Source organism: Electrophorus electricus, chromosome 4 (genome assembly GCF_041902795.1).
Source record: "Electrophorus electricus isolate QZ-2024a chromosome 4, ASM4190279v1, whole genome shotgun sequence".
Classification (NCBI taxonomy): domain Eukaryota; kingdom Metazoa; phylum Chordata; class Actinopteri; order Gymnotiformes; family Gymnotidae; genus Electrophorus; species Electrophorus electricus.
The window spans coordinates 31,962,501-31,984,057 of record NC_137500.1 but is presented as its reverse complement, the minus strand read 5'-3'; the positions used below and the strand labels follow the sequence as shown (position 1 = coordinate 31,984,057).

General features: G+C 48.5%; 1 protein-coding gene across 2 annotated transcripts in view; it reads left to right on the top strand.

Annotated features, from left to right (window-relative positions):
• cerkl (CERK like autophagy regulator) overlaps positions 1 to 21,557 on the top strand; it is a 47,060-nt gene that overhangs the window by 20,451 nt on the left and 5,052 nt on the right. The window contains exons 3-13 of one of the 2 annotated variants that reach the window (XM_027022290.3): positions 871 to 1,002; positions 4,483 to 4,546; positions 8,266 to 8,408; positions 13,598 to 13,672; positions 15,878 to 16,055; positions 16,465 to 16,524; positions 16,826 to 16,857; positions 17,444 to 17,552; positions 19,180 to 19,276; positions 20,459 to 20,655; positions 21,503 to 21,557. The exon at positions 21,503 to 21,557 is cut by the window's right edge and continues 390 nt beyond it. In XM_027022290.3, coding sequence (XP_026878091.2) covers positions 871 to 1,002; positions 4,483 to 4,546; positions 8,266 to 8,408; positions 13,598 to 13,672; positions 15,878 to 16,055; positions 16,465 to 16,524; positions 16,826 to 16,857; positions 17,444 to 17,552; positions 19,180 to 19,276; positions 20,459 to 20,655; positions 21,503 to 21,557 — 1,142 coding nt within the window. The remainder of the gene's footprint in view (positions 1 to 870; positions 1,003 to 4,482; positions 4,547 to 8,265; positions 8,409 to 13,597; positions 13,673 to 15,877; positions 16,056 to 16,464; positions 16,525 to 16,825; positions 16,858 to 17,443; positions 17,553 to 19,179; positions 19,277 to 20,458; positions 20,656 to 21,502) is intronic. The other variant, XM_027022298.3, reaches the window with a different exon arrangement.

The window sequence follows — 21,557 nt, the reverse complement described above, 5'->3', positions numbered from 1 at the left end:
GATGGCAAGGGGCTGGTCGAGGGGTGGGGCGTGGGTGGAGGCTCGTTAGCAGCCTGAGGGTGGGGACCATTGGGGGCCGGATTAGGGTAATGAGGGGAGCGATGGGGTGAGTGTATGAGTTTGTTTTTATGAAAGTGTGTGTGTGTGTGTGTGTGTGTGTGTGTGTGTGTGTGTGTGTGTGTGTGGAGAGGGAGGGGAACAGTGTCTTTTCGGCTTCCATCGATCCCACACACTCCAGGAAGAGCAAGAGGAAACACTTCCCTAATTCCCGCTAATTATGAGCTAGTGGCTCTCAGCACCAGGTTCTCTCAGCATAGGGTGAAAGAGAGAGAGTGAGAGAGGATGAAGGACAGAGAGAGAGATAGCGAAAGAATGAATGAGAGATAGAGGGACAGAGAGGGACATTAGAAAGAAGGTGTGGATGAGAGTCATAAAGATGTAGATGATAAAAAAAGGACAGAATATGAATAAAATCATTAGGGAGAGAGAGAGAGAGAGAGAGAGAGTGGAAACCTGAAGGTTGACTTTATTCATGACTTCCCCCTGATTCTTGGCAGACGTGCAGCCGCTGTGAACAGCAGTGGTGGCTCTGACCTTTCCAGGGGAGGGAGGGTGAACTCGTGTGCTGTCAGGGCCCCTGACAAAAGCTCCATTCAGCAGAAAGCACCAGTGCTGCGGATCCCTGGGCACCAGCTCACTGGGCCCCAGCTCGCTGGCTTCTCCACGCTAGATGAGCGTCCAGCCTTTCCATGGGGCGCGCAGTTACGAGACCACTCTCTCTCTCCCTCTCTCTCTCTCTCTCTCTCCCTCTCTCTCTCTCTCTTCACACCCTCCCTGCCCTCTCTTCATCGTGGTGTCCTTGTATTGCAGGTTTTCAGAATCGGCCCAAGTCGCTTAAGGTGTTTGTGAACCCAGCCAGCCATAAGAGGGAAGCTTACAAAATCTACCTGGATCATGTGACTCCTCTGTTCAAGCTCGCCGACATACAGACTGATGTCACCAGTAAGTTACATACATATGCCTATGCCCCCCCCCCCCCCCCCACACACATTATAGTGGGGAAATAAATAAATAATTACAAGGTCATGGGGAGGTCATGTCATGTCAATCAGACACATACTCTATTATTTTTTGCATATCATAGGAGTGCTGCTGAATGCTTTTATTAGGTGTGTGTGTGTGTGTGTTACCAGATCAGCATTTTAAGTGCCCCATATGGGCCCTGGCTCTCTCCCCTGGTCAGGGGCTGATGTCACTGTGTTTAGGGCATTTCTCGTTCCTAGGAGCATTACTGGTGGGTGAGAGACATTAATGTCTGCCCTCAGGCACTGTTCTAACACACTGTTTGCTCTACAGTACATTCAGTACACACACACACACACACACACACACACACACACAATCCATGCCATTAGCTGTTTCTCAAGTGAATCAATATTTTATGCGGCAGAATGACGTGAGGGTCAGTTCAACATCTGAAGATATTCTGCTGTTGTCGAATTCATTATATACTGTATACATACGAACCACCAAAACACCTCAGAACGCTGAAGAAAGCTTTTAAACATACAATCAAACCAGTTCAAACCAGTCACCAGATGAATGTAGAAATATTTCAGCAGATTCACACGTCCCGCAACACTACATCTACATCTCAAGATTCCTTTTTCATTTTCCTTTTTATCTTTTTGCCAGAATTTATTTGCTTTTTGTAATTAACAAATATAAATTTATAAACATAAATGAATAAACAAAATTAATTAGCATAAATTAATCAATCATAAACAAAGCTAAAAATGAGTGCCACGTGGACAATCATGAGCCAAGCTTACAAGAACATGAACCCAGCAAAAAAACAACCTGAGCACAATGACATTAAAGTCAGTTAAGAACAGTTTAAAGGTGCAGGAAACCATCAGGAACCAAGAAGTAGGAACTGTGTAAAAGTTCTGACACCTGAAGGCCCAGTGGAGCCGGAGTCTTCCTCCCTCTTTGGCATTAGCCTCTATAAAGGATGCCGCACACTCCAGACTCGCTTTAGGCATGTGGACACATTCTCCTTTATGATAACTGAACAGAAGTATGTCGTATGTGGCCTGTGTGCGTGTGTGTGCGTGCGTGTGTGTGTGTGTGTGTGCGTGTGTGTGTGCGTGTGCGTGTGTGTGTGCGTGTGCGTGTGTGTGTCTGCCGATGCGGCTGTGTTGGTATGTCTGTGCATAGCGGCCCATGTGTGTTCTCAGGTATAAACACACCCCCTGATTCTCAGTCCAGTCTCATCTGCATGTTTCCCCTATCATTACTGAACATTAAAGAACTCTGGAGCCTTTTAATACTCGGATTTAATGATACGTACATTTATAAGAGCACTTCACAAGAGACACGCAAGTTATAGCATAAACTGTGTGAAGGGTGTATTTGTTTATGTGTGTGCGCGCGTGCGCGCGTGTGTGTGTGGCCCTAGAAGCGGCAGCTGTAGCTGTCTGCTGTGGATGGTTTTAAATCTGCCTCACACACATAATAACAGGAGAAGTGTATGTCCTTCGTCAGTAACCCAACCCGGGGGGCGGAGCTGAACCCATCTGTTCTGACACGGTGCAACGCTGGCCTCTCCTCAGTGCACCCTCCACATGCACACACACAGACACACACAGAGGTCTGTCTCAACACAGCATACCAACAAAATGCATACACATGCATAATATACACACATGCGCACACACGTACACACACACACCCCACACCCCCACACCAGACACCCCTTTACTACTGAGAAGTGGATTCCACAATCTGTGCTCTAATGAATGTGGCTACCTGACTCCAGAAGCCATTTGAGCAGTAATACAATCGGCTTTGTGACGGGGGTCTCGTGGGGGCAGCGTCTGTTTGGCTGTGGATGGAACCATTAAAAGACGCTTTACCGTAATAGAAATGAAAGATCTCGTCATGCTGGCACAGCCAGAGATGGCAGCCGTGCAGTACTTAGTGGAGCGGTGATGGAATTAGCAACCGACGTGATTAAGGCGAGGAGGCACACGCGGGAGGCACACGCGGGAGGCACACGCAAAAGAACACGCAGGGATGCACGCGCAGGAGAACACGCAGGGATGAACACGCAGGGATGCCCACGCCGGAGGCACACATGCCCATACTGCCACTTAAAAAACCTCCATGGGGAAGCACACGCAGGGGGGCACACGCAGAGGTGCACATGCAAAAGGTCACGGTGGTTATTATTCCGGATTTCTTTGTGTCCTTTCCCTGTGAACGTCTGGTTTACAGCTGGTTGTCGAGCATAAAATGCACTTTTGGAAGTGAACTATGTGCTGGCTCAGTTCAGAATGTGATTGAATGTTGGTTTTAGGGTGTAAACACTATCATTTCGCCCTCTCATTCAGTACGGAACTAAAGGCTAAAGGTCACTACTGAAATGACCTCAGGGTGAGATTTTCACTTCTTTTCTGTCCAACAGTCCCTTCTTTACACATCTGCACGTTAAATTCAGGTTGGCAGTACTGGTGATATCAGGGGAAGATCCCTGTATCTGGGCTGTGATTCTCACGAGCGAGGTCAGCACCAAAGGCCATGGTGCGCTGAAGGCTAGAGTGTTGTCTCTTGTTTATTTTGATTTGCGAGCACTCCCCCTAAAGGCTCTGTAGTAGCATTGCAGTTGGACTTTAATGACAGTATAGTGACCTGTGTAATGTCACCACTCGGGGATGCTTATGAATAACTAGATTTCATTTTATAACTTTAGGAAGCAGTAAAAATGTGATTATAATAACAACACAAAGCTTTTATCTAAATAAAAAAGTTCTGAATAAATGTAATCAAAGATATTCTCCTGTTCATCTGACTGGCAGCATGCTTCTGTGTGCAGGTTAAATAGCTGTTAGATGTGTGTGTTTGTAGAGAGTGTGTGTGTGCAGTGTCCATGCTCCCACTTAAAAAACCTCCACGTGCCCATGTTGGATCTGCAGGGCAGTGGTGCCCAGTGGCACGTGAGCACAGCTAGCACCCGCTTTGTGCCAGGGGTGCCCCAGAAAACAGTAAGTGGGGCATGAGCGGAGAGCATGTGTGCCATCTGTAGCGTGCCAACCCCACTCCCCCGCGTTCGCTGGCATTTTCTGGAGAGCGCGTAGGGACACGGGCCACTCTCGTCGTCAAGCCGACCCGTCGGACGTCTCTCTGGAGAGGCTGGCACACTGAGCACACTGGGCACCCTCCACATCGCCGTGCCCTGTAGGATGGTGCACAGATCCTGTGCTGGAGGCTCCATGTCCACGACGACAGCCCCGCGCCCTCAGAGCAGTGATGCAGCACTACTGGTCCCCACCACGTCACCGTGTGTGTGCTTAGAAGTGCAGGCAGCATGCTGGTGTACGTGGAGCACTGTACGCTGGGCTGCAGGCGTAACCCCTCTACAGCGCCCTCTACAGGCCTAGCTGTGCATTTACCTCTTCACTCTTGATCTTTCCACCGCAGTCACAGAGGGACGAGGTCACGCGCTGTCCATCCTGACGGAACGCAGCCTGGACGACTACGACGGGTACGTGCCCCTCCCCTAGAGACCCGCTCAGCCTGGCTAGCAGGCTGCAGGATCTCAGAAGCAGGTTTTGTGGGTTCTGGGTCCCTCTCTTTCTCTCCCCTCTCCGCTCCTTTACGTCTCCGCATCTCTCACTACATTCTTGCTGACTTCATTTCTTTCTCTCTTTCTTTCTTTCCTTTCCTTGCGCTCTATTTGTATCCCCTTTTCTGTCTCTTTTATGTCACGTTCTTTTTCGGTTTCTCTCTTTCCTTGTCTGTCTCTGGCTTCCTTTCTTTTACTTTCTCTCCGTTTTCTCTGTATCTGTTTCTCTCTGTCTCCCTCTGTGTCTCTGTCTCTCGTGTGTGCTGTGCATGGCGCATGTGGCGTACGTCACAGTGGATCAGAGATGCTAGTTAAACAGAGACATCTATTTTTTATCTCACCAATGTGAGCACGATTGGCACTGAGTGAAAGCCAGACGAGGAATCCTGTCGCTGTCCTGGGTCTCACTCAGCTCTGTCCTGCCTTTCCTGGGGTAGCATTTAGCCCTCATCAGTAAAGCAGTGTTAAAGAGAGAGAGAGAGAGAGAGAGAGAGAGAGAGAGTGAGAGAGAGATAAAGAAGTTCAGAACGCGGAAAGGGGTGGAGAGATAGAGCAGGACCCGGACTGAAGCGGGGTTTTTCCGGAGTGAGGCGGGGTTTTTCCGGACTGAGGCGGGGTTTTTCCGGACTGAGGCGGGGTTTTTCCGGAGTGAGGCGGGGTTTTTCCGGAGTGAGCGATAATGCGGTGATCAGGCACCACGCTCGTCGCTACGTCAGGCCTCACCTGGGCTTGTGCTGCGGGCGGCGCACCTGTTCTGGGATCAGTGATGAAGCACGGCTCGTCCGGTCAGCCCCAGGCATGTCTCCCCTCCGCTAGCTGATCGTAGCGAGCGGTTTAGCGTGCCAGTGCGCTACAGCCCCATCCACTGGGTGGGGGTGGAGGTGGAGGTGGGGCGGGGTGCTAAGTCTGGCGCCCTGCTTTGTGATTAAAATCCCAGTATGCAGTTCCCGTGAGAGACAAAGGGCCAAAAAAAGAGCGCAGTGTACTGGAATTGGCCTGACAAAATCACACCGAATCAGCGGTAATTGGTTATATCTTAGGGCAGATCTACTGTGTGTGTGTGTGTGTGTGTGTGTGTGTGTGTGTGTGTTAGGATGTACTGGTGTCCATGGTTACCCTGTACCATTGTAGCCCAGGACATCTATTGTAGAGCTCGCTCATGAGCAGCCCCCTCCCGCTCTTCCTCCCTGTCTCCTCATCCTCTTACAGTGTGTTCAATGAGACGTCATCCTTCTACACAAACTAGGGTTAGCACAGCAGGTTAAACGGACAAACCACGTGTAATTTGAAGACTGGTAGATCGTCTAGAAGTGCATTATTTGTATTATTTGTATTCATAGGTGTTCTCACTGAATCCGTAAACCTGCTTTGCAGATCTGCTGCTCTGACACTGTTGTGACTAAACTTCATTTTCTGCTTGCATGACAAATCAGTCTGTAAGTTGGAGCAGAATACCTGAGCTCCTTAATCAGGGAAGAACCTCCCGCCCCCACCTCTGTGAGGAAGGATAATCTCAAGCAGCTAAAAAGTGCCATCAGCAGTGTCCTGCAGTTTCATGCATCGTCTGTTGCAGTGTCTTGCTGTCCTGCAGCGTCTCTTGCAGCATCTGGTTCTCCTGTGGGCCTGTCTGTGGCTGAGCGTCTGTGGTTGGTTGTCTGCAACAAGAGTCCTTCCCCGCGCCCGTTCTTCTGTTCAGGTGGCTGTTCTCTCTCTTCAGCTGTTCAGGTGGCTGTTCTCTCTATTTGGCTGTTTCGGGTGGCTGTTCTCTCTCCTCAGCTGTTTGGCTAGCTGTTCTCTCTGTTTGGCTGTTCCTGACTCTGGTGGCTAGTGCTCTGTTTTGTCACAGTAGAGCCTGCTGAGGATTTGACTATTCGCTGCAGTGTGTGAACACGACACAATGTGAAGTGCGGCTGCAGTTATCCGAGGTGTTGTAGTAAATGGGGAAAATGATTCTGTCATCCTGTCGCTAAGAGCTCGAAGAAAAAAAGTCTCTTCTCAGCCTCTGTTCAGACAGGAAATGTTTTGTACTGATAGCCACACCCAACCCACCCACACCCCCACACACAAATCTCTGCTTCTTCTTGGTTAATTAACCTCAAAAGAATTAAGTTTGAAAAGGTAATATCACACATTTTTCATTAATAGGTCATAACTCATTAATTACTTCAGCAATCTAACTGTTCCACCCATTTTAATGGAACTGTGCTATTTTGGATACATTTCTCGCAAGGTCCTGGAGTGCAAGACACACACACACAGAGTGCAGTCTGTAATTGCATGTCTGTGTGTGTGTGTGTGTGTGTGTGTGTATGGTTTAAAAGGTATTGCTGCTGGCATGACTGCACTCATTGTTCCCACACAAAGCTGGTAATTATCAGCACCTCAGACTCCAGTGCTCGCGCTGTAGCCGTGTAGCTGTTCTGGCCTCACGGGGGGTTGTGGGGGGTGGGGAGCGGGGTGGTGTTTGGGTGTCGGGGTCTAGTTTGCAAATGACAGGTTTGTCCCATGAGACCAGCTATGAGAACCCATGTTTAATAATAATAACACGCATTTATGTTCCTGAATTTTCTGGTTCTTAAAGGCCAGTAAGAGCAAGACGTGTCTCAGATCACGAAGATGCCAAATCAGCGTTCACTCAGCCCGTACAGGGTTCTGAGGCGACCCGTACAGGGTTCTGAGGCGACCCGTACAGGGTTCTGGAGCAAACAGTTGAGACCTGGTTGATCTCAGCGCCTTGCTGCTGTCCTCAGCTGGGCTCTGAGTAAACAGAGGGGCCTCCAGATAAGCCACATCCACCCAGCTGGCCAGTCGGTAGGCAGCACTCCGTCCCCTAAACCCCCATCACAAGGTGCACTAGTACTGCTCTGAGTTGATTAAACTGTGTACATTTAGCCGTCCGGTTTCCAAAAAGCCGCAGGTGAATTGCTGTCCTTATGTCAACAGTGGAATCAGGTGAGAAAACACCGAGCTCTGCAGGCGTGTCCCACAAGGACCAGATCTGACAGCCCAGCCGGATTGAAGACCCGCAGCTCTCTGCGGCTGTGGGACAGACGTGAAGGATACAGAGACAGGGACACAGGAGAGACGGGGGAGGGTATTGCTAAAAAGCCCTTTCTGAAATCAGCGTGCTGGTGTTTACCAGGGTCTGTTCGTTTCTGAGTAATGTTCTTAAGAGCAGATTAACAGCCTCAGTCTCTTAATGATTTATTTCGCTGCAGATATGCGGCGTTCCCGCCCTCCCGTTCTGAGGACATTTCCCCGTTAAAGCGTTCGTCTCACGCCACACACACCCGTCCCCCGGTCCGCCGCTCAGCGCAGGTCGTGGTGAAGATCGTGTCCAGTGACCCAGATGGAGTCCTCTGATCATTTTATTCATGTTTAAGCGTCACACGGAAGGAAACATCCATGCTTTATTTAAAATAAACAAAGATATTCCTGATAAAATGATGCTAAATTAGTACATTAAAGGACATACTATATTCATTGTATAATGTCTCATATATATATATACTTGTGGTTGTAAACCACAACCTGATTGTGATTATATGTTGTCTCTTCTCTCATCCGCACTCTGTCGTGTGTCCTCCTTTATTTTTGCTCTCTCTCTCTCTCTCTCTCTCTCTCTCTATCCCCCTCAGGGTGGTGTGTGTAGGAGGAGATGGCTCAGTGGCTGAGGTAGCCCACGGCCTGCTGCTTCGGGCCCAGATGGACGCTGGGAGGGACACAGACTCCATCTTCATGCCTGTCCAAGCATCACTTCCTCTGGGTGTAATCCCAGCAGGTGAGGGGCCTGGGTGGTGCCTCTCTCTCTCTCTCTCTCTCTCTCTCTCTCTCTCCAGCAGCTGTTCCCAGAACAGTCCCCACACTCAGTTCCCTATGCTCTTAAAAGTGTGTGTGGGCATACGTGTGGGTGTGTGTTCATGTGTGTGGTTGTATAGCTAGGTGATTGAGTCCTGACATAAGAGTTGAAAAGTACAGATTTCTCTACTTTTAATTGCTGAACACAAGATTACAGCACCGGTTTGGTGTTTCTGACACTGGTGTGGTGTTTCTGACACTGGTGTGGTGTTTCTGACAATAGTGTAGTGTTCCTGACACTGGTGTGGTGTTTCTGACACTGGTGTGGTGTTTCTGACAATAGTGTAGTGTTTCTGACACTGGTGTAGTGTTTCTGACAATAGTCTGGTGTTTCTGACAATGGTCTGGTGTTTCTAACACTGGTGTGGTGTTTCTGACACTGGTGTAGTGTTTCTAACACTGGTGTGGTGTTTCTGACACCTGTGTAGTGTTTCTCACAATAGTATAGTGTTTCTGACACTGGTGTGGTGTTTCTGACAATGGTCTGGTGCTTCTGGCACTGGTCTGGTGTTTCTAACACTGATGTGGTGTTTCTGACACTGGTGTAGTGTTTCTAACACTGGTGTGGTGTTTCTGACACCTGTGTAGTGTTTCTCACAATAGTATAGTGTTTCTTACACTGGTGTGGTGTTTCTGACAATGGTCTGGTGTTTCTGACAATGGTGTAATGTTTCTAACACTGGTGTAGTGTTTCTGACAATAGTGTAGTCTTTCAGACACTGGTGTGGTGTTTCTAACACTGGTGTAGTGTGTCTGACAATGGTGTAGTGTTTCTAACACTGGTCTTGTGTTTCTAACACTGATGTGGTGTTTCTGACACTGGTGTAGTGTTTCTAACACTGGTGTGGTGTTTCTGACACCTGTGTAGTGTTTCTCACAATAGTATAGTGTTTCTGACACTGGTGTGGTGTTTCTGACAATGGTGTAGTGTTTCTGACAATGGTCTGGTGCTTCTGGCACTGGTCTGGTGTTTCTAGCACTGGTCTAGTGTTTCTAAAAGTGATCAGGTGAAACAGTGTAGACTAGTTGTACCTCAGTGGTTAAGGTACTTGACTAGTAAACAGAAGGTTTCCAGTTTAAGCCCCACCCACAGCTAAGCATCCCTCAGTAGTGTTTCTAGCACTGGTGTCATGTTTCTAGCACTGGACTGGTGTTTCTGAAACTGGTCTGGTGTTTCTGACATGGGTGTAGTGTTTCTGACACTGGTCTGTTGTTTCTAGCACTGGTGTCATGTTTCTAGCACTGGTGTAGACACTTGTGTGGTGTTTCTGACATTGGTGTGGTGTTTCTGAAAATGGTGTAGTGTTTCCAACACTGGTGTAGTGTTTCTGTTAATGGTGTAGTGTTTCTAGCACTGGTGTAGTGCTTCTGATACTGGTGTCATGTTTTTAGCACTGGGCTGGTGTTTCTGACACTGGTCTGTTGTTTCTAGCACTAGTGTCATGTTTCTGACACTGGTCTGTTGTTTCTAACACTAGTTTCATGTTTCTAGCACTGGTGTAGTGTTTCTAACACTGGTGTAGTGTTTCTATCACTGGTCTGGTGTTTCTGTCACTGGTCTGGTGTTACTAGTACTGGTGTAGTGTTTCTGAAACTGGTCTGGTGTTTCTAGCACAGGTATAATGTTTCTGACACTGGTCTTGTGTTTCTAGTACTGGTGTAGTATTTCTGACACTGGTCTGGTATTTCTAGCACTGGTGTAGTGTTTCTGACACTGGTGTGGTGTTTCTGACACTGGTCTGGTGTTTCTAGCCCTGGTCTAGTGTTTCTAACAGTGATCAGGTGAAACAGTGTAGACTAGTTGTACCTCAGTGGTTAAGGTACTTGACTAGTAATCAGAAGGTTTCCAGTTTAAGCCCCACCCACAGCTAAGCATCCCTCAGTTGTATGAATTGTATTCAGTCATAATTTTTAGATAAGGGCTCTCAGCTAAATGCCAAATATGTAGATTAATCACTGAATCAATTACAAGGGATTACAAAATCCAGAACAGGATGTGGATATGAGGTCCAGATTTGCATAGCACTGGTATAGCTGGTTTAGTGTTTCCAGCACTGTTCTGCTGTAATGTACATGACTGATTGTCTTTCTGGTGTGTAGATTCACTCATGACTTCAGATACCTCCAGCCAGAAACAAATATCCAGAACCCCCAGCAACGGCCGGCACCTCCACGTCGCTCCCTGTCACAGTGATTTAGTCTGATTGGGTTCTGAGGCTCCTGGCATGAGAGCCAGCAGAACAGATCATACACACACACACACACACTTACGTACATGCCTGCAAACAAGCACATACATACACGTTCACACACTATCACACACACATGCACACATACATGCAAAACAAGCACATACATTCACATGCATGCACACGCGCGCACACACACACACTGAGTCTTTTGTCGCTGTTGTTGTGTTTTTGGCTATGGCAGAGTTTGAAGTGACCAGCCCATAGCTCCTGCAGTGTGTGTGTGTGTGTGTGTGTGTGTGTGTGTGGGGGGGGGGGGGACAGGGGATTGTCAGGAAGTGGGAAGACAGTCAGCCCTGCTTTACTGGGCCAAGAGATTGACCTTCACTTATCATTTGAGCCGCAGTGGAGCGGAGTGGAGTGGTGTGGAGTGGTGTGCTGTTGTCCGGGGCGATGGAAACCCTCCAGCCCCCGCGGCCGCTGGAACGCCGCCGCGCTGAGGTCACTCTTTCTCTTCATTAGCGTCCAGTCTCATGGGAGTATTTGCAAACACTTTCCTGTCCACACATGTAGGAGGGAAAAGACACCCTCTCGTGTGCGCACACACACACACACACACACACACACACACACACACACACACACACACACACACACACACACACACACACACGCGCGCACACACGCACATACACACACACAAATACACACACACACAGACACACGCACATACACACACACTCACCACACGCGCACACGCACACACACACCCCTTCCCCCCCACACACAGAGGTTTAAATCTTTTTACATTTCAAGCCCAGATCCTTTCCAGGGGAAGATTGATTTGAGATGGCTCTTTGTTGCAGCTTCTGAAACGCACAGTTCCAGAGCATGGCGTTCAGAACAAGGCCACTGGCCCCAGGGCGGTCCACTGGTCACCTCATGTGCCTCAGATTTACACAAGCAGCTGAACTCACCAGGTTACCAGCTTTGTTTGTGCCTTTTGCAGCCCTGCCAATCAATGCTTGATTCATACCAGAGAATTTCATTAGCTAATAAAGCGCCGGGTTTACAGACTATAATATACAAATCGAACATAATCCTCTCATATAACCGAGTGGAGATTGTGCGAGGACCATGGCAAAAATACATTATGTACACCACGCTAGCTGCATGACGCCCATCGCAGACCAATTAGGGCCTTTCTCTCTGATGCCCTGTGCTATATGCTGTTCCGTACGGATCCTATAACGTATAAATCGTGGGCTTCTAATTAATTTGCTCGGTCTTAAGGGTTTCTGTGGGACTGTTAATTTCTTTGATATTCCAGGCAAAGAACCCAAATGTTGGCGTGGCTTTGACGAGGCTCTAAGACATGCTTGAGCAGCGAGTCATCGCCTCGCATTCATCTGCCTGGCTGCGGGAGACATTAACAGCCTTATGAATATTCATGCTGTCTGCTTAATTAAGTTAATTGTTCTGCAGAAGTGCTCGCACTTCCAAGGACATTTTTTTTCTCTGCACCCCCCCCCTCGCCCCCCTTCCCAGTTTCATTTTCAACCCCCCTCACCCCCCACCCCCCATCCTCTTGTGTCAGACCGTGCTATCCGTCACGGCATTCCTCTGGAAGGGTGTGGACTAATATATGGATATGTGGAAGCCATTGTGGATGTTGACACAAACATGGACAGGCGACTGTGATGAAATATGGGTATTAAATAATGAAATGCTAAAATATTAATGTGCTGCGTGATTGTGAAAGTGGCACAGAACAATAAACGTTGAACAGCCCATAATAAAGCAGCCGGAGTTTGTTTCCCCACTGTCACGAGCCCGGGAATGACTCTCAACTGGAGCTTAACCAGTAATGTTGCAGAGAGTAATGATACCATTGCAAAAATGACCATTTTAGTGTTTATACGATGATTTCGGAACGCAAGGGCCACTGAGTTCACCGAGCGGGTGCTAAATCTGCTTCACGGCTGCAGGAGCAGACCGGGTGTTGCGGTTCAGTTGCTCGCAAGCGTGTGCTTGTGTAAGTCCTCGTGTTTTCATGTTTAAGAGAGGAGTAGATTTTTGGAAAGCTGCTGAATTTGGGGTTGTTGCTCCTCTGGATTTGGTTTAAGACCTCATTTGTCTGTAGATCAGTCATCAAGTCAGAAAACAGCCTTTGACTCAAACTACCATGACATATGGAAACACCCATAGAGGCCAGGAAGCACTGCCTGTGTGTGTGTAAGTGTGTGTGAAAGATTTTGTGTGTGTGTGTGTGTGTGTGTGTGTATGTCTGTGTGTGTGTTCAGCACCATATGCCTGGAAGAGACCCTTGTGTGTGGGTAATGTTCTTGTTCAGCATGTAAGTGTGAGTGTATAGGCTCTGGCTGAGGGCCATGTGTTGTTGTGCTTGAGTGTGAGGGTGTGTGTGTGTGTGTGTGTGGGGCCCAGTGTCCTGGTCAGATCTGAGTGGTTTGATGTGTGAAGCCCAGACTCTGCTGGCCTCTTCAGACGTGTGTTTTCATTCCTTGTTAATCTGAACAAACACGCACCCCAGATAGTCTCGTCACCTGACGTGGGCAGAGGGGTCCTCTCTCAGTGACCAAACACACACACACCTGTTCCTCTGCTCCCTGTCAGTGAAGACAAACCTACTACACACACACTGGCTGATAGCAACTCTGATGAAGGCCCTCTGATTTAGAGTGATAATCTCCTAATCATTAACTTTTTTTATTGGGACGTGCAAGATGTTTCACTGAGAAAAAGGAAATCTGAGGGAAAGTCTGAGGTGTGTGACACACACACACACACACACACACACACACACACACACACACACACACACACACAAAAACACTGGGTTTGCGATGTGGACCTGTGTGTGGCCCTGTAAGTGCAGATATACAGCGCTGTACTCTCTCTGTAGGTTCCACAGACGTTGTGGCCTGCTCTGTCCATGGTCTCCGTCATCCTGTAACCGCAGCTCTGCACATCATCCTGGGTAGGTGCGCCTCTCTCACTCTACCCGCTGTCTCAGTGTGTGTGTGTGTGTGTGTGTGTGTGTGTGTGTGTGTGTGTGCGTATCTCACCCTTAGTCCCATGCATGTGTGCGATTAAAGACACACCCAGGCCCATAGGAGCTGGGGAGGGGATTAATGGAGCAAAGATCTACACTATATTAATATGTAAATGGGATTCCTATTTACTTTCCAATTCCACTGAGTTGTGTGTGTGTGCAGGGGCTGTGTTCCCACTGTTAGTCCTAAGCTCTGTCTTTTCTCTACCTCTCGGTTTCTTGGTCTCTCTCTCTCTTGTTGTGGCGTGGTCCCCGTGATCCGCTGTTTAATTAGAGTTAGCAAGCTGGGAGTGAAGGCCGGGGGGGGGTATCGTTCCAGTGTGTCTCTTCAGCACCAGAGATGCTGTTTAACAGCTCCCATGTAACAAGAGTCGATCCCGAGAGAGAGAGAGAGAGAGAGAGAGAGAGAGAGAGAGAGAGAGAGAGAGAGAGTGTGTGTGTGTGTATGTGTGTGGGGGGGGGTTGCCTTGTTGTCAGTCACTCACTTCTGTTCTTGTAGATCTGGCGTGTCTGTGCTATGTGGTTGTGTGTTGTAAGGTCTTTTGGCCAGGCCATGTTTTGGCTGAGGCCCGTGTCTTCTTAGAGAGCAGGCTTGTGTGTGTGTGTGTGTGTGTGTGTGTGTGTCTGTCAGGTGTTTTTTGTGAAGTTAGCACTGATGTGTCTGGTCCATTGTGTTGCCTTTGCGATCTCTCCTGGGCTTAGCATGACAGACAAGCGGATTTGGCTTGTGTCAGGGGATTACACACACACACACACCCACACACACACATCTAGGCTTGCATCCTCATAAAAAGGATGATCTCAGGACTGTGGCTTCACAGTAGAATTAAGATCTATAATAAATGCTCAGTAGAATTAAGTAAGCTGGTGGGACCCCTGCATTACCACAGCTCTGTGTCTGATGTGGCTGTGTTCACCTTGGTCCTCGGCAAATATGTCTGATAGTGTTTGCTTATGTGCTGACGTCTCGATGACAACAATATCTGTTGTTGAGGGGTCAGAGTGGAGCTGTAATTTATTAACAACCGAGACTGTACGTATGCGCGTTCGGAGATCGTCCTTTTCCTTTCAGCTCCAGACGTGAGCAGGGTTCGGACCCCGTGCCCCTCTCAGCCTGGCCGACACCCGCAAGGCTGGAGCCCTGAGTGATTAACCTGACTCAGCCCCTGTGTTCGCCGGAGAGTATATCCCATTATTAACTCTTCAGGCCAGCGCACCGCTCCATATGGTGGTGTAGCTCGTCGCCGCTGACCTCCGGGAGGCAGAGGGGCGGTAGGAGTGGGTGCCGGGTGTTCGTGTGTCGATGCTAATTGAGATTGGCAGCCTCCGCAAGTCTGGGCATTTTCGGTGAGGAGAGGTGTCTTCAGCGTGTGCTGAGAACGGTCAACTGGCAAGGCTGATATACCGCAGACGACACTTCAACAGTCTGCTATGAAACCGAAAGACCAGCAGTGCCTTTGTGTGTGTGTGTGTGTGTGTGTGTGTGTGTGTGTGTGAGTGTGTGTGGGTGCGCGCACGCGTGTGTGTGTGTGTGTGTGTGTGTCTTAAAATGTCTGGTCTTTTTGCTGTAAGGAAACAGGGAGCTAAACAAAACCACAGACAGCATGCGGCGCACCTGACACGAAGGGAGGCATGATTCCTGTTTACGGGGGCCAATAGAGGGCTTGTTCATTTCTAATTAAGCAATATTTACGCATGTGAATAAGGCCAACTGGCGGGATTTTGAATGAGCTGATGAATAATTCATGAGCAGGGAGGGGGAACTGTATTGAGGGGCTGGCCCAAGAAGAGGGTCAGGAATGGCAATAGCTGAGAGGATTGGACCAGGATGCAGCCAATGGCCCACTAGATTTATTACACACACACACACACACACACACACACACACACACACACACAAACAAGTATATTTGTGTGTTTTGTATGTTTGTGCACATTTATCCAGCCAACAGTAGTGATGTTAGGAAGGACTAAACATGTACGTTACACGTTTTGGGTCTGCGTGGTCATTTGCTCGGACCACACTACTTCTGTGTGATTTCTGCGCGTTTCTTCGGGTTGAGGATTCTGTGTGATGGTTCCTGCATGCGCGTCCGTGTGCTCTGAGTGGCGCTGTGTCTCTGTGCACAGGGCACAGGCAGGCCGTGGACGTGTGCAGCATCAGCTGTGAGGGCAGGCAGCTGCGCTTCGCTTTCTCCGCCATGTTTGGGTTTGGCGGGCGCACGCTGGCGCTGGCCGGCACACACCGCTGGATGCCGCCCAGCCAGCGCCGTGACTTTGCGCTCCTTAAAACACTGGCCAGCCTCAAGTAAGCAAGGACATCTCTCGCTCTGTCTCACACACAAAGACGTTTTCTGACCGCATCTTTGCAGTCTCTGTGCCTCTTTGTAGCCGTTTCTTCCTTTATCCTTCTATATTTCTTGCCATATCTCTTCTCTCCCCCCCCCCCCCCCTCTGGGCAGCAGTGCCCACTGGCTCTGCTTGTGTGTGTGTGTGTGGTGAGAGAAACTGGGGAGTACGGAGAGGCTTGCTCAGTCTACGCTATAGTCAGTGTGTGCGGAGTGTGTCTTGCCATACATGGGCTCCAGTGTAGAGAAATCCAGCACCTTTCTTCTCACCACAGCATCGAAATCTCAAATGTTTCTTCTCTCTCTCTCTCTCTCTCTCTCTCTCTCTCTCTCTCTCTCTCTCTCTGTCCTCGGACGATAACTATGAAGACCTGAAGCGTGTGAGTTCTCCTTTGTACCCAGCAGCGGAAGATCTGCGGCTCAGAGCGAGTGGGTTACACCTCCATTCTCCCCGCCTGCTTTCCCGCTCCAAGTCTGTACCGCAATTATTTAAATTTGATTTTAAACAAACCTCCCCCTGTTTAATTGGCCACTGGACTGAATCAGAACGCTGGAACCGTTGAAGGTCACCCAGCAGCAGAGAGCAGGCAGACGGCTGCTTCACACAGACACAAGCACAGAAAGCACAGCCCAGTCAGATACGCACTGGTGTGTGTTTATCGCGTGTGTTACTGTATAGATACCCGTGTGAGTGTTGTACGCTCAGCTCCTGTACTCTGTGTTTGAACAGCGCTGAAGAGGAGGCTGATCTAAGTGAAGGTGGTGAGTGCGGCTTATACTGAATAATCTTTGTGTGCTTTAGTATAAGTGATGAGTATTAATGAGTGTTGTGGGGTAGTATTAGTGAGGGGTGTGGGGTAGTATTAGTGAGGGGTGTGGGGTAGTATTAGTGTGGGTGTGGGGTAGTATTAGTGGGAGTGTGGGGTAGTATTAGTGGAGGGTGTGGGGTAGTATTAGTGAGGGGTGTGGGGTAGTATTAGTGTGGGTGTGGGGTAGTATTAGTGAGAGTGTGGGGTAGTATTAGTGGAGGGTGTTGGGTAGTATTAGTGAGGGGTGTGGGGTAGTATTAGTGTGGGTGTGGCATGGTATTAGTGAGGGGTGTGGTTTAGTATTAATGAGGGGTGTGGGGTAGTATTAGTGGGGGTGTGGTGTAGTATTAGTGGGAATGTGGGGTAGTATTAGTGAAGGGTTTGGGGTAGTATTAGTAAGGGGTGTGGGGTAGTATTAGTGAGGGGTGTGGTTTAGTAATACTGAAGTGTAGTATTTGTGAGTAATGTTGAGTGATGGTTTCCCCTTCTATCTGTCAGTACAGTTCTCTCTCTCTCTCTCTCTCTCTCTCTCTCCACAGGAGAGGATAGTCAGTGGCAGACCCGGCGAGGTCTCTACCTCAGTGTTAGTGTCATGTCTATCCCATGTCTGTGCTCGGTGGCCCCGAGAGGCCTGGCTCCCTTCACCAGGTCAGAACTCTCGAATACACAGACTATACTCCCTACACACTATACTCCCACTGTACTCCCTACACACTATATTCCCACTATACTCCCTGCACACTATTCTCCCATTATACTCCATACACACTATACTCACTGTACCCCCTCTAGTCTCCCTATGCACTACGCTCACCACCATATTCCATACACACTATACTCACTATACTCCCTACACACTATAATCACTATACTCCCTACACACTTTATTCAGTATACTCACTACTATACTCCCTACACACTATGCTCACCACTATGCTCCCTGCACACTATGCTCACCACTATACTCCCTACACACGATACTTGCACTATACTCCCTATGCACTACACTCACCACCATACTCCCTACACACTATACTCACAACTATACTCCCTATACACTACTCACCACTATACTCCCTACATACTATACTCTCTATACTCACCACTATGTTCCATACACACTATACTCACCACTAAACTCCCTACACACTATACTCTCTATAGTCACCACTATACTCCCTGCACACCATGCTCTATCATCTTAGTGTTTGCCATGGTTACAGTGTCCTACAACCCAAATAATATCATGCCCACAGTGGTTCTGAGGTTAGAAACTGACCAGTGATCAGTGGGGTAGTTGGGGGGGATAATGAATCATTCCCATACTGTGCTCCTAAGAAGGTCGTACAAGACTGGTGTAGCTCAGAAAGCGGACCGCGTCTGCCAGTGCATGGTGTAGGTGTGTCTGCCAATGAATGTTACAGGTATATCAACAACAACAGCAACAACAACAACAAAAACAACCACAACAATAACATTAGCCATGATGGAGCTCTGGGACTGGGTCAACGGGTCTGCAACTCAGTAGGCCAGCCAGGTCTGGCTGTCTGAAGGCTCCAGGGCCCTTGTGCTGTGCTGAGGGAGCGTGTGTGAAGCCAGGCAATAATCCGAAACCGGACCTGGTGGCTGGATCAGACAGCTCAGGTCAGAGTCACCTAAGTAGGGTAATCATGCCACAGCAGACCTGATTACAGCGTGAACAGATGTCCACAGGCTTGGAACAGTGAATGCCGCCTTCAAGTCTTGTCGGAAATATCGTATTTACAAGATGAGTGCACATGAACGCCACCGCAATGTGGTATTTACTAGTGGAAAACTTAATAAGGCCCGCCTCTCCGAGTTGGGGGCGTGTCAGTACCAAAGCGTCATGGCGGGTGCCGGTATGGACACTGGTCCTACAGTAGACAGAAGACACTGAAGGTTTTAAGCTTATTAGAGGTAGTTCAGCATGTTAACTATACAGTTCAAGCGTGTATAACTAAAACTGAAACTAAAAGCACAAACAAAAGGAGTATTCCACACGACAGTACACACACACACACACATGCGCACACACGCACACCCACACGTACACACACACGCACACACATGCACACCCACATAAGTACACACACACACGCACACACATACACGTACACACATGCACACGCACGTAAGTACACACACACATACATACATATACACACACACACACACACACACACACACACACACACACGCATATATATGTCCGAGCATGTAACACTGAGTCTCGACTCTTCTGTCTTTCACCCAGACTTAACAACAACAGCATGGCGCTCATAGCCACAGCAAACACTTCCAGGTCAGAGTTCATCAAGCACCTGAAAAGATACGGCAGCCCCAGTAATCAGGTGAGTGCCTTTGAACTATAGCAACAACAAAAAAACCTCAGCAAAGTGGTACAGTCCACATTTGGTTTATCCCACATAGCTCCAATGCTCAGGAAATCCCAGATGCTAATGGAGTTAGCAACCTTCCCAGCCTAAGTAGAATTAGCATACTGTCAAGTCAAATTAGTCATTGATTGCGAGATTCCCATAAAACACTTTTCAGGCTAATAGCGATTAGCCTGTCTCAGATCCGGCCTGAGACCTTGTCTTGGCCTTCTACTGAGCAAGCCAATCTGGAGCAGATTGGTAACCTACATTCTATAAATACACAACTTAAAAGGAGAGGAAAGGCTGAGATTCTGTCTCCATTGACTACAGTGTGTGTGTGTGTGTGTGTGTGTGTGTGTGTGTGTGTATGTGTGTAGGCACATGTGGTGATATTGTAAGTGATACAATATCTCTGCATAGACACAGACAGGACAAAGAAATGCTTAGCCTGCCCCCCCCCCCCCCCCCCCCCACACACACACACACACTCCAGTCCAAGATTTGCGCCAAAATTTATGTTGGACTAATGCCTGCATCATGGCTGTGAAGAGGAGCCCTTTATATTATCCAATTAAGTTTGGAAAGGAAAAATGATTCTTAATATACCACACAACAACAACCCAATGATAATAGAGCTGTCTGCAGTGGGCCATTAGAGTTATGGGCTGTGGGCCCAGTGTGGCTCTGGCTGGAGGGCCCTGTTCTCTGGCTATAGCAGGGCCCTTATCCTGCTGTTCTATAGTGCCCCCTTGTGGACGTCGGATGAGCCGCCTGTTTAAAGCTACACCATGTCCCACAAACCAACCAAACAGGACATATGGCATGCTTGTTTGCATATAGATGTCAGCGAGCAGCTGTAGCATGCGGTAGTTAAAGATGTAAAGGTAGTAAAATAACAGTGTAATACCAAAGATTTCTGGGGGGGGGTTTGGGGCAAGGTTTCCAAAGCACAAGTTTTGAAACTTGCATAAAACAACATTTCAGCAGAAATCTCATGCACACCACTGCAATTTTTGTTACCCCCTCTGTCTGTCTATCTACCTGTCTAATATATTGTATTTACAAAATGAGTGCACATGAACTATCTGTCTGTCTGTCTGACAGATAGCTAGACAGATAGTTAACGTAATGAAATAATGCCCTGTCTTGGCATAGTTCAATTTCTCCTTTGTGGAGACACATGCGGTGCGTGCTGTGAGGTTACGCCCGTGCTTGTGGAGTGGTTGTCCTGACGACACTTCAGAGAGTGAGGGCAGTGACATCAGAAGTGCCCCCGTCATCTCTGCTGAGGGAACTCACCCCTGGAACATCGACGGGGAGCTTCTGGACGTGCCAGGGGAAGTACTCATTAGGTACCTCGCTCACACACACACACACACACACACACACACACACACACACACACACACACACACACACACACACACACACACACACACACACACACAAGTGCAACCCCTCTCTTACACACATTCTTCTGAATGCGCTCAGTCATGTATCTCACTTTTAGAAATTTGTTTTGTTGCAAAAAGGATTTTAAAATGAAATAATATTGGGGATAAACCTTCAAGGTGCCATTACGTTTATGGCATTCAGCTGACACTTTTATCCAAAATGACTTACAATTATGATTTAATACAACTTGAGGGTTAAGGGTCTTGCTCAGGGACCCAACAGGAGCGACCTGGCAGTGGTGGGGCTTGAACCTACAACCTTTCAATTACAAGTAGAGTACCTCAGCCACTGAGCTACCACTGTCCATTAGAAGGTTGAACCAGCAAAGAACAAGTTTTTGTTAACTGAGGGAGCCGTTGGTGTGTAGGTGTCAACTATGACAGGCTGTGTGTAACTGGACTGACTACATTGTGGTTCTGATGGGCTGTGTGTAACGGGGCTGACTGCACTGTGGTTTTGACAGGCTGTGTGTAACTGGGCTGACTGCACAATGGCTCTGATGGGCTGTGTGTATCAGGGCTGACTGCATTGTGGTTCTGACGGGCTGTGTGTAACGGGGCTGACTGCGCTGTGGTTCTGACGGGCTGTGTGTAACGGGGTGACTGCACTGTAGTTCTGACGGGCTGTGTGTAACGGGGCTGACTGCACTATCGCTCTGATGGGCTGTGTGTATCAGGGCTGACTGCACTGTGGTTCTGACGGGCTGTGTGTAACGGGGCTGACTGCATTGTGGTTATTATGCAGAGTCCATCCTGGGTTGCTCATGCTGTTTGGAGCTGATATGGAGGAGGCTGAGGAA